Here is an 18144-nt window from a genome sequence, read left to right as displayed (position 1 = left end):
TTATAGGAATCTGTTAGAGGAGGGAAAAAAAAATTGATTACATTTATTTTTAGACCATAATCAGCAGTGCAATATAACCCATACCACACACAGTTTATTATATTCAACGCAAAACATACTGGATCTGCTTTTATATGCACAAGATATACACATACTATGGTTTACATCTACCGTCATCTAATTCAGTGAATTCTTTCTTTGAGGATTATAATGTTTAAAGAGGGGTTACTGCAATGACATGATGATTTTGGAGGATGTAGTTGAACACGAGGAAGGATGACGATAAATCACCAAAATCGATATTTTGACCTGCCCCTAACCCAGAGGCAGCTTCTCATTACTTCTCATTAACTTTAGTTAGAAAGTTATTTCTCTCTATCAATGAACCACTTGACACTAAAACAAATGAATGCAAGAGCTGATAAAACAAGATTTGGGCATGAGTCCTTTATTTGCTTGCATTTCTCAAAACAACAACATTAAAATGATAAAATATTATAATAAGTACTCTTGTACGGATGACATTTTAAATAAACACAATGATCATTAAAGGTTATACATATATACATATTATGTGTTTGTTGCCAATGGATGTCACGTAAAAAACACACACAACCAGAAGCACAACTGAGTACAGTAGTCACCCAGAGAAGAGCCCAACATGACGCCGTTACCCCGCACGATGGAGGTTGCCGCGTTGCCACATTAACATTTAAAGTCTCGTATATATAACCTTTAACAATTATGATTAAGCAACATTACCAAAGAAAGACTTTGTCTGCGGTATTCGATCATTTATATCCGTTACGGGGGGGAACAAACGCGGTAGGTAAACAAGCAAAGAGCAAACAGTTGATTATTATTCATTTGGCATCGTCACAGTCATTCATGAGAACTGTAAAATGTACAATCATTTTCTGCAAAGTGCTTTGTGACAATGTGCCTCAAAAAGGGTTGTAATGTTTTTTTTTGTTTTTTTTTAATACCTACAGTTAAATGTGTTTCCTTCTTTTTTTTTTTTGAAAAACCCTAAGGCATCACCCTCATCATCATCAGAAATATAACTCTATGGCACTATAACAGGATGCTTGGCGTGGTCATGAGTAGATCATCTTTAAATACCATGTTACATAGCACGATGCAAATTAAAACGTTCAAATCAACCCCTAACCGGTGTGACTATCTCACCCTAAAAATTCAACATAAGAACAAACGTTTTGAACCTCTGTATATTTAAAGGTTTGCTGGGTATAGTAGTAAGGCAGTCAGCACAGCCGGAGATATATATATATATATGTTTGTCTTTTTAAAAATCATCACGGTGAAAAATGTTGCTACAAGAGTGAGTTTTCAATCCACTGTCTCCCCAAAAGGTTTGCTATCACAGTGTGAATTGTCTCAGCTTCCAGCATCCAACTCATATCCAGCACTTCGCGCTCCGCGTTCGACTCAAAGCAAGCCGTCTTGCTCAAAAACGGACGGAAGCAGGGAGAAGTCAAAGGGTACAAACTTGACACCAGTCCCGTGGTAGAACTTGTTCTGAAACTCCACCCTGAAATCAAAGATGAAGCAAATATAAACTTGAAAGTGGGAATGTGAGGATACAGTGGGTGACGATTACCACCCTCTTAAAGGTCCAGTGTGTGGTATTTAGTGGGGGTGAGGGTTTAGTAACAGAAATCAAATATACTACCAATCAGTACATTTAACTGTGTATTTGCTTTAAAATAATAATTGTTTTTTTTGTTAAAGTGGCTGTAGATTTGGGGCTCGGCTGTAAAAAGCACTCAAAATGTGTTGCTTGTTTCAGTTACATTTCACCTTAGTTCTAAGGTTAGAGTATTGTAAAAGTACAAACACTTTTTTACAGTACTGAAGTACAAAGTTCACATATCTGTACTTTACTCTTTTATTTGTATTTCTAGCAACTTTTACTCCACAACAATTCCTCTGACTATCTTTGTGACTTGTTACAAATAAAATCAGAAGAAGAGTTGGTAATGGTCTGTATTTATAAAGCGCTTTTCTAGTCCTGATGATCTTTCATACTCATTCACACACTGCAACATGGGGTTAAGTGTCTCACTCAAGGACATATATAGACTAGCAGAGCCAGGAATTTAACCCACAACCTTCCAGTTGAAAGACAACTCACACTACCATTGAGGCACCATGGTGCAATCCTTACTCCTTACCTTTTTAATACTTTTATTCTAAAACCTAAGTACATTTTATATCAGACCTTGAAGACTTTTACTTAAGTAATATAATAAAAAGTGACTTCAACTAGTATCCCTTTAAGGTACTTTGTTATAGATTATCGTACAGTCGAGCCCAGCCCACTCTAACCTCATCACATAATAAATATAATGGCTGAAATAAATGATTATTAATTGATAACTGAATTAATCGTCAACTATTTCGATAATCAATTTATCAATTTATCAATTTGATTTTTTCTTTTTTTTTTTTTTAAACACGTTTTCTGATTTTTCAGCTTCTGTGAATATTTTCTGGTTTCTTTGCTCAAAATAACAAAGAAATCATGACAACAGGATTTTTTTGCCTCGTGGACAAAACAAGACATTTGAGAACATCATCAAAACAATGATCAACATTTCCTCGAGATTTTTATGAGATTAATCGAGAGAATAATCCACAGATTCATCAATTATATATGACAATAAGTGTTAGCTGCAGCTCTAAAAGATATATACACACTCAAATCAGCATGGGTAAGCAGGCCACCAGCGCAATTACATGCAAAAACAGAGTGAACATGATTCATTTTATCATATTTACGTAGTTTTCTGGGGAAAATGATTTTACTTCCTCACTTTTGCAAGTGCAAGTTCTGTCAAAAAAGAATTACATTTAGCCTTGTTTTTACTAATACTTACACAGAGGACCTTTAAATAAATATGCAAATAAAAGAAACATAGGACAATTAGGATTTTACAGTGTTTTCATTGCATGGCTGAGATCGACTACTACTACTACAGTGACTCACCAGTGGAGGCGGAGAGCATGGAGGAAGGCCGACAAGCCTTCCATGACGAGTAAGATGGACACGGTGAGCATGGCAAACAGGCCGAACACAGGGACCAAAAACATGACCCCGAATCGTGTCGTGATCCTCAGACCAAGACGCATCACCATGGCCCACAACACCTCAGACAGCTCTGAAACCGATTGATTCAAGTCCATTAGACACACACACACACACACACACACACATGTGTACATTAAAGGTAAAGAAATGCACTTACGGGCATGAGCCAAGCTGAGGGCCCAAAGACGCAGGTAGGACGCAGTGTTGGAAATGCAGCCCAGGCAGTACTCTATGGTGTGAATGGACTGGCACAGCAACACATCTGCAAAGTCAAACTGTAAAAAAAATAAAAAAAATAATGATCGTATGAATAATACATTTTAAAAACACATTTTTGATGGTTGTTTTCCTCTTCAGTGACCACCAACCTCAGCACGATAACCACAGCACATCTAAACAGAAACACTCACGTTTTTCTTGTTGTGTATGAGACAGCAAATAACTGCAAAAGTTGATATACTGTATGTTGAGATATTTTCTGGAACGTCAGCTCCCTATTCATGTTTGTGGACAACGTCCAACATGAGCCTGCTGTGTGTGTGAATACAAAAGGAAAATCTCTGGATAATTCACAGCAAATGAGTGGGCAAGTGTCCCACCTCTAGTTAAGAATCATCATATTTATTAAAAAAAAAATGGACATAGTCGTCGTCCGATTTGAAAAGTAAAGTCTAGGAAGTAGCAGTGAGCTACCAGGGGGTGATGGGAAACAGAGCCTGCTTCTTGCTTGATTTATAACACCCGTAAACATTTTCCCTGAGGTGGTAATGTTCTCAAGTGCAAGTTTCAGATCTTCTACAAAAGAACTAAAAGTCACTTTTGTGAGTTATGTTCCCATTTTTAATTAAATAGACAACAAGGCGACAGCTGGCATCGTCCAGTAGGAGCCTCCTTGCAAGGTGAAGACGACCATTTTTATATACCGTCTATGGTCGTATGTCGTTTCTTATGTGTGTTTTAGCTTATTTTCTTATTTATTTCACTTTTAAATGCTTCTTTTATTGGCTTTTATGTGTGTCGTCTGGCCCTCTTATTGTTGTGGTTTAAAAATGTGCTTTATAAATACAAGTGGATTGGATCGTATTAGATATTAGATATGTGAACGGCCACAACCTACTTTTCCTGACACTGAGTGTGCCGTGTGTGTGTGATGTGAACTCACTGAAGGTTGCTGCATCATTTATTTTTTATAAAGACTAGGATGAGGTTTGGTCTCTGACCTCTTTGGAAAGAGCTTCTCTGCTGGTCATCTCATCAAGGCCATCCTCTTCATCATCGTCGTACGACGGTGCTGCAGAGTTATCGTCCTCGCTCGCGTGCCTGACCCTCTCGTAACCCTGCGATGTGACAATAATGTTCCGTGACATGTTTCCCCCTCCAAAACAAAACTGCTTAGTTAGGAGACAGTTTTATGATACAGATACAGTATATGCTCATCTGGACTTACCGCACATCCGCGCAGACCTTTGCCTCCGCGATACAACCAGTACAAGTACAGAGGTTTTCCCAGCAGCATCACCGGAACTGAGAGCATGGCTATTACGACTAAGAAGATCTGAATGCCAGTCTGTGGAATCATGGAAACAAACACAGCCATTAAATAAAGTAAATACTTCACTGATTAGCATTTAGCTTTGTATTGTATTGTGCTTCCCAACCTCAGTTTCCCCTTAGTTGAATATCTTTATTCTTTTCTTTGTTACGAAGATGGCGGACACTGTTTACATTCTGGTAAAGAGGTCCCGTCCCTCTACAAGTGGGTCTAAAAAGACCGGAATTAGCGTTGCAGTTTCAAGCCTTGGACCAAGTGTCACTGGTGGGCACGTAACAAAAAAAAAGAATGAAGATATTTCTCGGTTCAGGGGAAACTGAGCTTTGGAAGCACAATTTTTAAGTATTCCTTCATCAACAACGCAGCATAATTCAAAATGTAGGGATTTAAAACATTTGAAATTTTTGAACCTTGCTAGATTGAGGAGTATATTGACGCTGGGAAAGAAGGTTTGCGCTCACAGTTAAAGCTGCAGTGTGTAACTTTTGGTAAATATTTTTAGTTGTGGTAGATGTGATTATTTTGCCTCGGTTTGGTGTTTATGAACAGAATTGATGTGACGTTCTTTGTACGCTGTGTCACGCAATACTATCTGGAACCTGCTGAACACCCAGGTTGTAGAATTCACCTCTGAAACTAACGTCTTGTGGGTGCTTCTTTGTATTTTCAGCCATTGTCTAGGTGTCATGGTGGGAAATATTTTTTATCACTTTTATTTCCTTTGCGGGTTCTCCCTTCATGTCCTGCCCAGCCGTGCATGGCACCTGCTCCCCTCTCCCCATGCCTGAGTCGACCTTTTCTCCTTCACTCACTCATACTCCTGCAAGAAATAAACTGGCTACAATATATGGAGCCCAGGCTTCGTATTTCAGGGGAACTGTACTCCGTTTATTGCAGCCATTTCATTTATTTGTAGCTCCATTTAGTGGAGCCGTGCAGCTGTGGCTGGAGGATGAGTGCTGACCTTGGGCACGGGGGAGAAAGCTATTGTGAGGAAACGCAAAGTTCGGTCTAAATATTTCCCACCATCACCCTACCTGGGCTCCACCTTGCCATAAAACAAATAATTCTAATAATGCTGTGTGCAGAGCGGCGATGTCACCAACAGGCACACGGTCGTGTGGACCCGACAGGCTCAGTCAGCATCGCATGAACTCAGTTGATAACAGTCTGAGCGCGACGGACATTGACAAGTTAAGATGATACAGTTGGCACACGTGCCTGTCCCGGGTACAGAGGAGTGATGTCCTTCCCCTGCATGCCGAACATGCTGATGAAGTGGATGAGTATGCTGGGGGCCCGGCTGGAGTCTTGTGCACCGAATGCCAACCACTTGTAGAAAATCATGAAAACCAGGTAGCCAAAGAGACAAAGCAGGAAGAGGAGCTCGGGAACAAATAGCAGGTGTACATTTAATTTCTGTCGGAAGTGCCTGCAGAGAGAGAGAGAGAGAGATAGAACAAAGGAGAACAGAGGAGGGTTTAAAGAAAGTGGTAAGACGACTGGTGTTTCCTTTGTTCTTTTAAATATAAAACCCATCCTCCCGTCTCTCCAGTGAGTCATTGTGGGCGATGGAGGAGGATGGTGTGCGGCTGATGACGTGGACTCACAAGTGATTGAAGACGCTCAGCACCACTCCGAAGGTCATGTGGATGACCCCAATTATAACCGACATCTTCATCTTGTAGGAGTTGAGGAAGGACAGTCGGTTCACCGCCAGGTTCCATATCTGATGAAAAAAACCAACAATTTCAGTGATAAAAAAAGAAATTACAATGAGTGATGTGATATTCTAACTGTTATTACATTTACTCACGGGATCAATGCCAAATGGGTACGGCCCTCTGAACACGCCGCTGATGTTCGGGTCTAACGTGAGCAAAGCGTTAGTTTGGAGCGTTTTGTTTCTGCAGTGTTAAGAAGAGAAAAAAGTGCACAAATACAGAGATTCATGACTGTGAAACACCACATGAACTGACTTCGTGTGTATTAAAAACTCACGTCCAGTGCTGACTGGCGAACATAGCCTTCACACTCCAGTGAGAGCCAAATATGTTGATACTCTTGGAGAAACAGTCGTTGTAAATGAGCCCGGTGTACACGGAGAAGAGGCCCATCATCAGGATGATGTAGCGCCCGTTGAAAAACGTCGCCCATATCTGGCAGCAGCAAGCGGAGGCGTCAGCAAAAAATAAAACATATACACAAAAGTATGACTTGGCATTATGGATGAAAGAAGAACATGTTCCCTACCTCGTTACTGGAGCACTTCTTCTTCTGCTGCTGCTTTTTCTCCATCAGCACCATCCACAAGGCAAAGAGACTCATTATGAGGCCGTGCCCGAAGTCACCGAACATCACAGCGAACAGAAAGGGGAACGTGATGATGGTGTAAGGAGCTGCCAGGGAGAGAAACAAATTATGTTTAGTGAAACACAGTTGTTGTTATTTTAAATTGTTTGTTTTTTTTTACAGGATGTGGTGTGAGTTCTTACCTGGGCTTACCTCACGGTAATCCCCCACCCCATACGCCTCCACGATGCTCTGAAAGCCAGACGTGAACTTGTTGGTTCTTAGCAGAGTAGGTGGCGTGTCAGTGCTCGGGATGCGGTTCACGAAGGACGGTACAGTGGCATCGCCTTTTCTCTGATGATTGAATAAACACAAAGACTGAGTCAAAAGTACATGCGTTACAGGAGTTCATACAATTTTGGTTTGATTTCAACAAGTGGACACAGTCTTGCCATTGCAAGGCACCTCATCGGTGATACCAGCTGTCAATCACACTGGTGTCCACTCCACTGTGTGATGTGTTTTTATAAACTATTTCCTCTAAATAGGAATATAATTTACAAAGGTGACATCATGTTTCATTGAAGAAGACCTGAAACTAGGGATTGAAATCATTAAATCCTTGGGAAAATGTTTTACGGACAATGTAAATCCAGTGAGAAGTAGGCTTTTTTTCTACTTGGCCTGGAAGTGGAAAGCATTATTACAGAACATGAAACACTTTCATAAAGCTCAAGACAAATTTATATTTATTTAATTTACTTTTGTTAATTTGTAAAAGGATTTGTAGAAGTGTTCCATGTTTTTATAATAATGCTTTGCACTTCCAGGCCACCGTATTTTCCGTATTTGCCCCCTAGTGGCTATTCAATATATTTTAATTTTTGGGCTTCAGGGAGAACCATGGACGGTTAGGGCCTCTGGTTATTATACATCCCTCACTTACCGAGCCCTCTTCTAGCGCCCCCCGCAGGTTTGCCAGGTCACTGACGGGACACCACACTTCGGCAATCAGACACTTGTTGGTGACGTCGAAGCTGCACAGGTTGAGGATGTGATAAATGGCCTTCATCTTTTTCACCTGCACGACCCAGGCGTAGGCCGACTCTGAGGCTTTCTGCAGAACCTGCCTCAAGTAATCCTCAGTGCGGTGCAGCACCTGGAAGGAAACGCCAGGGTGTTTTTTTAACATAACAGTACCTTATCTGAAAGTGTTACTGACTCCCATTTTGGATGAAAAGCCTACATTATTGAGGTCCTGGATGCGTGTCTTCAGTCTGTCCACCATGTCTGCCCTTTCCTCGTCATTCTCAGGGTGTGGGTAAAGGTGGCAGTGATAACTGAGGGGTTTTAATACATCAGAATACATCTTATAGCATACATGATAATACTATAATGATAATATTTTCACTATGTATGCATTACCATATTATTGTTGTCAACTGTACTTTATTTAGTCATTTATATAAATTACTACTATCTATACTGTATTTATACTATGTGTATATGCCATATTTGTGTGTATGTACTCATTGTCTTTAATTACGTAATTATTATTATATATTGTATATAATACAGGCCCATTCTAAATTGTTATCACTTACTTGTTGTTACTTGAGTTTTAATATTATATTTCCCTATGCGTATAAATTAAGGATCTTTTATTTTAGCTAGGTTAAGTGGTAAAGTGGTACGATGATGCTTTCTCCTTACCAGTCACAGATCTTTTGAACTTTCTGTCCAATCTGGTCGCCCCAAAAAGAGATGAGAAACACGACACTTTTGCTGATCTCACCCTGAAACAACACAGACCAGAAGAGACACGATCCATTAACTTAATAATATATAGTCACTACAGAAGAAAAAAAGAAGGTATGTCCTGTTTGATTTAGCTTTCCTTCTAATCTATGTTGTTGCAAACTCACCGTGTCAAGATCAGTCAGGTTCTCGTCCACCTCTGCGTAGCTGAGGATGGTGTAACCTTTACACACTCTCCACAGCATGCGCTCAAAGGCCTCGACCTTCACTCGCTGGATAAGACCCGACACAAACCTTCAGCCAGAAGAGATCAGATCAGGTTTAGACGTCGCCTCTTTGTCTCTCTGTATGATAATGACACAGAATATCATCCTGCAGCTCACCCCAGCTTGGCTCCAAGTCTTTGCATCCCAGTGCACCCTGTCACCGAGTCTGTCTCCATAGTGGGGAATTCTTCGTACTGGGGACCGAGAGCCTCATGCTAAGTATGAAAGGGGAACAGGATTCATTCATGGCAGCTTACAGTAACATGGTTCTACATAAATGTTCCCACACTGGAATGATCAGCACTTCTTCTACCTCTTCTACCGCTGACAGCCACAAGAACAAGACGGGAACCTTATGTTTTGTGGTAAATGAGCAGCTGTGTAGAAACACACACTCACTCTAGAGCGGCTGTGTATGAAGGTGCGCGTGATCCTCAGCATGTGGGTGTACTCGGTGAGCTCCAGCAGGTTCCGCTGCAGCTTCTCTTTGTTCTTCGCCACCTCGCTGAGCTCCATCTCCAGCCTCTGGAGCTGCTCCTGAACACGACATCAAACACCAGCGCAATCATTCGGCAGATGGACAATCTGTTCCATTTCTCGCACAAGCCAAGAATCGACGGCATGACGTGTGACTGACAGGAGAATATGGCCTTGGTTGTAATACTTTAAAAGTACAAAGAGAGGCCTGTGGTTCACAGTGGCCACTGTGGTTACAAATGACAATTATGGGAAAATGCTTTTCCTCCTATTTCTCCATAGGAGTTAGTCATTAATGCCATCTAAAAGACTCGCTAATGTTTGCTGTGGAACCTTTTCATGGCATTTTGACATTTTCATGGCAGACACTTTGACAGGTCACAACAGCAGAAGTAATAAACGCTCAAATAAACGAAGGCTGAACTCAAAGCTATCAGCCGGTGCTTTTCCTGCTGAAATATCCATGTGAGCCACTGTGAGTTTGACTGATAATCAATTCACCTTCATTTGTCAAATAAACAACGTGTTAGAGGTAAGATTACATAGTTTTGCTTAATAACCCCCCCCCCCCATAAACCATATCTTAGTTTTACAAACTTGGATAAACGCTTATGCCACGTGCAAGAAACCTAATGGAGAAATGAAACCAGGATATTGATATTGTGGAATGTAGACAACTCATCTATATTTAGGTCTCCCTCTATTATGTGAGGTGACGATCTCCTGCATTATCCATGCTTTTTTAAAGTTTGTTGTAGGGCTGGGTCAAAATATACGATATAATACAATAATAGTCTTGCAATATATCGACATTATTGGTATCGTGGATCATGTATCGCGCACCGTATATTATATCGTGAGGTACCCTGTCATGGGGTCAGTTCCTGTCCTTTATTTTTGTTAAAGTTCTTGGTTTCCTGTGTACTGTGTCGTACTTTTTGTTTCAGGGGGCTGGGCTGGTTGGCAGGGCGGAGCTTCTGAGGCACTCACCTGCAACGCATCTCCTCATTAGCTTCTGCTATTTATACTCTGGTTTCTGGATCCAGAGTCGCCAGAGTGTCACGTCATGTCCCTGTTATTAGACTCTTTTGTCTTGAGACTATTTTGTTGAGTCCCTCGAAACTTAACAATGAATATCCAACGGTTTTATAAAGAAAATGTGTGGAACTTAAGGCTCTTGTATACTGATATTTTTCAAAATGTGGAAACTGGGATATTCTTGTGTAAAAATATTGACATAACTACAGTATGAAAAGCGGGAACTTTGATTATAAAATCCAGTTTAAAACATAACAAAACATAACAGAAAACCTACCATTATCTCCAGGACTTGTCTGGGGGGAGGAGCAAGAGGACTCTCATCCTCCTCGGGAACGGCTATGTGAGCTTTCTGGATTTCCCTCAGTAGGAAACCTGTCAACGGAGAAACGCTGATAGTTTGTTTCAAGGTATTTACTGAACCACTGAAATGTCCAAAAGCCAGCTGTGGAATCCTAATCTCAGAGGGACCGTTGTTTGTGCTAAGGCTGCATCTCCCCCCCCCCCCCACACACACACACACACACACACACACAAACCCAGGTGCTCCGCTCTCTCTTACCCAGAATTCTCTCCATCTCCTCACACCTCTTGATTTCGCTGACGAAGCGCCGCTGAAATGAGCTGACACTTGGGTTTAGCTGCAACCAGAAGAGAATCACAGGTCAGGAGGTGGCAAGATACTGCATCAGTCAAAGCATGTCCATTCATTACTGTTATATGGTGTTACACTGGTTACAATTCAGGAATATAGATACTTCCCTGCTCAGGACAGATGGAGAGCAGGAGTCAGCTATACTGCCAAAAAGGCAGAGAAATAATAAATCTACTGAATTTAAATGTTTCACAAGATTAAAACTCAAAATATGAGAAAACTTGCAAAGAAAACAGATTAAACGATAGAGTTCTTCTTATGTTGGTTGATTTTTGGTGGAGGTTTGCTTTTTCGGTTTACTCATTTACTGTTCATGTGTTGTCTGATCTGTTCTTGACTCGAATGTAGAAAGAAAGAAAAGATGGTAAAAAGGAGAAGAGTAAAGAAAGTCAGGGTTGAGACAGTTTCTTCTGACCTTGTTAGAATTAAGAGCCTCCACATAATCAGGTGACACATTTAGAACTGTGAGCGTGTACTTGTTTTTATATCTTTGTGAGGTCCAACAAAAAAAACTATTTTAGTGGGGACATTTTGTCTGGTCCTCACAAGTCTCACAAGTTTTAAGGGATTTTTCAGGGTTAGGACCTGGTTTTAGAGTTAGGGTTAGGAACTTAGTTGTGGTTAGGGTAAGGGGCTACGGGACGCAGTATGTCTATGCGGGTCCTCACTAAGAATAAAAACAAGTTTTAGGTTTAGGTTTAAGTTTTAGGTTTAGACTTGGTTTTAGGGTTAAGGTTGTGTGTCTTTAAATAGTGTCTTTGTATATTTTGGTTATTGGACATTTTTAGCAGGTCTTTACAACTTCAGTTGTCATTAGGAGGGTCTAGACTTGGTTTTAGGGTTGCGCGCGCGTGTGTGTGTGTGTGTGTGTGTGTACTCACATCTCGAAACTCGACCAGCCCCAGCTCTCCCAGCTCACTGATGCAGTCGTATTCAGAGCCAGACTGCAGGAACAATTGCGCCAAGCACATCTCCTCGCTCCTGAACACCATCTTTATTTCTCTGACCCACACACACACACACACACACAGTGCCCGATAATCTGCCTGCTGTGGCCCACTGACACTAATCAACGAGCCGTTCACCAAAATAGAACATCACCGAGTCGGCGCGCCGCTTTAAACCAATTAACCTGCTCCTTAGGCTTTTAATTATTGTCCGTTGTTGTTACTGTTATTTGTATTATTACAAACGGTTCTCACGAGCGAACAAATCCTCATTTTGTGTGTGGATGTTCCGCCGCTGTGTTTCTCCTCGGCCCCTTTACGTCTACTGGACAAATACGGCGAAAACAAAGAGACAATCCTCCCTTATGCGACTCCTGCACCGAGAGATCGCAGCGTCAGGCGTCTTCCTGATGTTCTCTTCCTTCAGCACCTGCCATCCTCATCATCTTCATCACCGCCATCATCATCTTCTTCGTCATCTTCATGAAGAGGCGGCGGGCAACAGGCAATAACACGCAGACTGAGAGACAATCACCATCAACCTGACATGGAGACAAAAGACACGTTTTAAGACGAGACACAGTCGCGCACACGCACACACACACACACAGGCTGTACGGCCTCAGCGCGCGCTACGTCCACCGGCATTGACACGGATTGCGTCTCCGGGTTGCCAGGTTTGTCGCATCCTGAGGAGAATCGCATTTTTAGACACAATGAATATGAACAAAGTAAATGTGTGAAATACTACTACTTATACTACTACTACTACTAATAATAATTATTATAATGATTTTTATATTTATAACTATAATGTGTACGTTCCCGCTGTTTACTCACCGTCTACATTGCATATGTTAACATTGTCTATATTGTATATTCACAGATGTTAAAATGCTATTCATTACATTTACTTTTGACTACATTTGTAAATTTTTTCTATCTTACCTTCACAACAATAGTAATGACAATAAGGAAATTAGTCGTTCAAAACCATGGCACCGCAAAATAATATAAAGACTAAATTATATGTATAGCTACTCTGGATGAATTTCCAGTTTGTGCCCCCTCTTCAAATCAGGATAAAGTGTTTTTTGTTGAAGCAACCGTGTTCTTGTTGCTTAACGATACTACAAAATGACCCAAAACACGCTTGGTCAATAGTTATATTACAATATAATAGTTAATTGTAATAATACAATTAGATATCTAAAGAACGGAATCCTCATTTACTTTACATTGATTAAATATTCCCGACGACCATCACGTATAGAATAAAGCGGTAGAAAATGAGTGAGAATTAGACACCGTATATTTATATTGTAAACATGACTGATACGGTCCCTGACACTCTAAAAGGGGTTTACCTCACAAGCCTGGCAACCAGCGTATTCCGTTCCATCACTGAAAACAGCCCGACCATCTGCTTTTCTTTGTGTGAGAAATCCTTTATTTGTGGAGGGTTTTTGTGGTCATTTGACTTTTTATTTATTTTTTTGAATTCCGACAACAGACTGCCCTTTGAAGAAATTATGACACTCAATAAAACTGTTGGTCATAAAACACACTATTTCAACACTGCAGGGAAATTGCCGTTTTTTCACCATACTATACATTTATTATTTTTACCCCACATTCCCGCACACTGGGAGAAATTTGGATTCCATATTTAACTGCAAATTAAAGAACAATGTGGGTAAATGCTACATCGAAACCCAGACACATCTGTGGAAAACTATCAGGGGTAAAAATGCAAAATAAAATGATTATTAACACTGCGGTGAAGCAGCTGATGCTTCCACCACACAAACGTAGCAGACACATTGCTGTTGGTGTAAATCATTTATGTATAGTTTGTATAGAGTTCTTAAAATTGACACATTTCCAGACAAAAACTTAAATAGGGTTTTAAGTTCAAGTTAAAATTATGCTCAGAGTTTCAAGTCCGCAGACTCTGCACCAGTCTGTTGAGCTCCTGAGACAGAGCTGTGACTGTATCCAGGATCCTCCGTTTATCCTTCTCCTCTAACCGGGTCTCACACCTCTGGGCGAACTTATCCGGATGCCACAGCCTTTGCTGCTTAAGGAGCATTTTTCGAAACACAGGCACGTCCTTGCGGTCCACGCCGTGCAGCATCACATCCACCATCTCCTGCACTGTACCTTTGGGAGCTGGCCACGGGATGTCACTGTAGCTCAGCTTTGAGCTGCCAGCTGAACTTTCGCCGTGGAAAGTAGCTGCACACCTCTCGTCGTATCTGCGCTTCTTACCCAGTCGGGTCTCTTCCGCTTTACGTGCTGCTCGAGCCAAATACTCCTCATGTTCCTTCTGTAGCTTTTCATGCAAATCCTTGTGGCTTTGTTGTTCCTGTTCTCTCTCTTGCTTACTCTTCCCTTTTTTCCTTCCTTTGGATGCCATTGACGCCAGTCTCTGAGCTTCAGCATTCTTTTTATCAAAATATTCTCTCCTGATGCGATCGGACCAGTCTCCAAAATCCTCCTCATCGTCATCAACAGGAAGGAAATCATCAGCTGTGAAGCAAATACAGCAGCAGTGTTATCAACAAGTGGAGAAAATTAAAAATAAAAACAGAGCCAAAGAAGGAAATTAGTCTTTACCATCATATACTCCAAAGGTTTCGTTGAATTCATCTTCACATTCACCAAACAGCTTATCAAGCCACTCCTTCTCTGGATCTTTTTCACGTGGACGACTCTGGTTTTCTGCCATCTGTGAAGACTAAAAGGAAAATGACATACAGTATGATCTAACACCGACAGCCAACAAAGTCTTTGAATTTAATTAATTAAATTTAATTGGATTTTTCAATTACATTTCAGTGAAAACCTGGAGCTGTTGCTTTTATTTTAGAATTTGTGCATTGTTCCCATTTTATATTTTCGTAAATTAAGTTTTGGATTAAATGTTAAATGTCATTGGAAAACCTTAAACCAACTTAACCACTGTGAATGTAATGTCTTACTTTTTATTACAATTTTGAATAACAAGGGCCATAAACATAAAGCACAATGAGTTAGAAAATTAACAAAAGACACACACAAAAGAGGTCACGGGATCGTTTATCGAGTTTAACTGTTAAAACAATATAAACAAAGCAGTTAGCAGAGGGATAGTTTTTCCTTGAGCCAGTGTTTTGTTGTGGCTGTTGTTGTGGCTGTATGGGATGTTTTTGGTCAGAGAAAGGGGGATGTGAAGGCTGTCCCACTGATATCCAGTTGTTTTGACAAAACTGTCACAGAGAGGTGCAACATTATGGTCATGATGTGTTGACTTGTACTACTGTAAATAAATAAATGGAGGCTGTAAGTGGTGATGGATTTTCTTTATGGATGTGATGTTTGAATTGAATTGAATGACTTTATTCCTCCCCCAGGGGGGAAACACACATTCACAACAGCTCAGTTAAGAAAGGTGAGAATAGAATAAAGGTAAAAATAAGAATAAAAATATAGAATAAAAATAAAAATAAGATAAAATAAAAATACAATACAATACAATACAATAGTAAGACAAAAATTACCAAAAGATAAACTAACAGCCCTTCATTTTATGCACAGGTCCCAAAGCTGTTTACCTTAGTACGTTTCATGAAATCCAGCAGATCTTCAGGTGTGACACCTGCACTGTTGGGGACAGCCATGGCCTCTGGACAGCTCGTCTTGAGGGGGACGACCAGGTCTTCATACGCTGAAATACAATCAACAATAATTTTAAATGTTAAATAAAACAAACAGGGAAATCTTATTAATTAAGCATCAGTTGGTCTTCGGGTCCTCGTCACCTGTCCACCCGCGTTTGAGAGCCCTGTTGGCCGCTGTGTGCAGCGCCGTGTCTCCTTTACGGTCCTTCTGGAGGACGTCGGCTCCGTGCTTCAGCAGCAGCCGCAGCGCGGCGTCGTCTCCTCGGCGGCAGGCGAGATGCAGCGGGCTCCTCTGCTTCGAGCCCAGGCTGAAACTCACATTCAGGTCCGGGTGTTTGCTCAGGTACGACTTGAGCTTGGGTAAACTGCCCTCCTCCACGTACCTCCACACTCGCTCCTGCTTTTTAGACACCATGGACACATATGTAGGATACGCGTTGTTTCCAAGCTAGTATGTTAGCTTGTAAACTTCTTCCGGGTCGCCCTTTCAAAGCTCGGCCTCTGTGGTGTATCGGTGCCGCCACTAGGGGTCAGTATTGGCCAGTTTTTTTTTCTCTATAAAACACTGTAAGACTTGCAGTTTGAGTTTGTACAAACTTTGACTGGACTAGTGCAGATATGGCATAGCAAATATGATGAATTATGAATGTATAATTATCCTCATTTGAGGATATCTACATTGTCGTTGTGGATATCTTGAATTTGAATGTTTCACATTTAATCATAGAAGAGGAAATGAGTGTCATTTTGTGTGTTCATGTTTTCACTTCTGTGCACATGATTTGAGAAATGACTCCTCAGTAGGCGACATCTCACTGCGGCACGATTTGAATGACTGCAAATATTTTATATCCATTAAATACTAGATTTTGTAGCGTGATATGTTTAAAAAAATATTTTACCTTGGTAATTAAAAAAATTGAGGTGGAAAAACCCTAATTAAACACAATCATATGATCTTAAAGAAGTTAAGATATAATTAGCCTATGATTTGATTTGATCTACACTGCCCTCCTTTTCATTGTTTGCCAAATTAAATAAAAAATAAAAAGGACCCATTATAATAAAAAATGGTTAAAACCCAATTCTAACCCCTAAACTAAAACCAGGCCTTAACCCCCAAAATGCCATTTAAAGACATAAGGACCAGACAAAATTTCCTCGCTTCCTGTATGGTCTATACAATGTTCAGTGCTCACAAAGCCATAAATACAAGAACGCACATGCACTTGCACACACGGGTTTGCACACCTCTTCTTCTTAGAACACTGCATTTTTGGAGTACATTATCTTAGTGAGGACACTCAGACATAATGCATCCCTGAATGCATCCCCTTACCCTTACCTCAACCATCCCATCTAAATGTCTAACTCTTAACCTAACCCTGACAAAATGTCCTCACTTTACCCAAATATCCTCGCTTCCTATGGTATTTGAGACTTATAGAGTAGTAAAAAAAACATTGGCAGCTGATTGTGTTTACAGTTCACCAGTGTCTTATCATCTGTTCCCTCACAGCTACTAAATATATCAGTGAAAACTGTGCCTCATAACAAACAGGTGACACTTTTGCACACAGCCCTTTTTTTGCTTGCATGTGTGCTCGCCTGTGCATGCAGTTACTGCATATCTTCTTTACCTGCAACGCCTACACCAGTGCAGCTGAGCCTCTAAACTGGTCTGGTCCTGTTGCAGAAGACAGGGGGTCCCATTTAGAGCCAAAGAAGCAAAAGGGGTGCACAATAGAGAGGATAGACGAGGGAATGAAGGGACACTTTGTGCACTGTGAAGAGGATGATCAACCCTGAGTCTCACATAAACCAAGATCCGGAGTCACCCAAAGCTTGGGCTCATCCGCTGCCCTTTCTTTTCTCTTTTGCTGTCGGAAACGACGTGTCCCCACTAACGATGGCCGTCTTCTCCTGTGAATGCCTTTGAAATGTCTGCCATCTCAGCAGTGACAGATGAAGAAGAGCGAGACTGGAGGGCGTGAAGGAGAGACATCGCATTTGTCATCTCTCAGGTGTTTGAGTCATACGTCAACCACTATTTCAACCTGTATTCTCTCTTTTTTTTTTTTTTTCACTTGGCAGACGCATTTTATTCAAAGTGACTTACAAGAGATTAACATTATCAGAATCAGAATAGTTATAGGGACAGGAAACATTCTATGTTCATAGAAAATGTTTGTTCAAAAACTACAATGGCACATTGAGAAACCACAGGTAGAAAAGAAATCATAAGTAAATAACACAGATGTAAAATCACATAGTGCTTCACAATAAAAATAAAATACTAAAAACAGCCAAAGTACAAACACGAAATGTTGAAGTTGAGGGTTACGCAGTGCAATGTAAGTGGTAAAGCGTTCCAAAGGTGCTACT

The 18144-nt window shown here is 40.8% G+C and overlaps 2 protein-coding genes across 2 annotated transcripts; both read right to left on the bottom strand.

Moving 5' to 3' along the window:
• Positions 1-432: 432 nt before the first annotated feature.
• On the bottom strand, positions 433-12758 carry atp6v0a2a (ATPase H+ transporting V0 subunit a2a). The gene is made up of 20 exons (XM_058617867.1): positions 12032-12758; positions 11058-11136; positions 10773-10870; positions 9380-9517; positions 9098-9195; positions 8882-9008; positions 8670-8752; positions 8203-8296; positions 7903-8115; positions 7160-7310; positions 6918-7063; positions 6666-6823; positions 6481-6571; positions 6275-6393; positions 5886-6096; positions 4560-4679; positions 4333-4449; positions 3270-3387; positions 3011-3182; positions 433-1552 (listed from the first exon to the last, which is right to left on the bottom strand). Exons 1-20 carry the CDS (start codon positions 12140-12142, stop codon positions 1450-1452), a joined length of 2547 nt encoding a protein of 848 aa, XP_058473850.1. The 5' UTR covers positions 12143-12758; the 3' UTR covers positions 433-1449.
• A 1166-nt stretch (positions 12759-13924) lies between these two features.
• On the bottom strand, positions 13925-16237 carry nfkbil1 (nuclear factor of kappa light polypeptide gene enhancer in B-cells inhibitor-like 1). The gene is made up of 4 exons (XM_058617454.1): positions 15901-16237; positions 15694-15806; positions 14717-14837; positions 13925-14629 (listed from the first exon to the last, which is right to left on the bottom strand). Exons 1-4 carry the CDS (start codon positions 16172-16174, stop codon positions 14037-14039), a joined length of 1101 nt encoding a protein of 366 aa, XP_058473437.1. The 5' UTR covers positions 16175-16237; the 3' UTR covers positions 13925-14036.
• Positions 16238-18144: the final 1907 nt, after the last annotated feature.

This window comes from Solea solea, chromosome 19, assembly GCF_958295425.1.
Source record: "Solea solea chromosome 19, fSolSol10.1, whole genome shotgun sequence".
In the NCBI taxonomy this organism is placed as follows: Eukaryota; Metazoa; Chordata; class Actinopteri; order Pleuronectiformes; family Soleidae; genus Solea; species Solea solea.
This window is presented reverse-complemented; position numbering and strand designations above follow the sequence as displayed.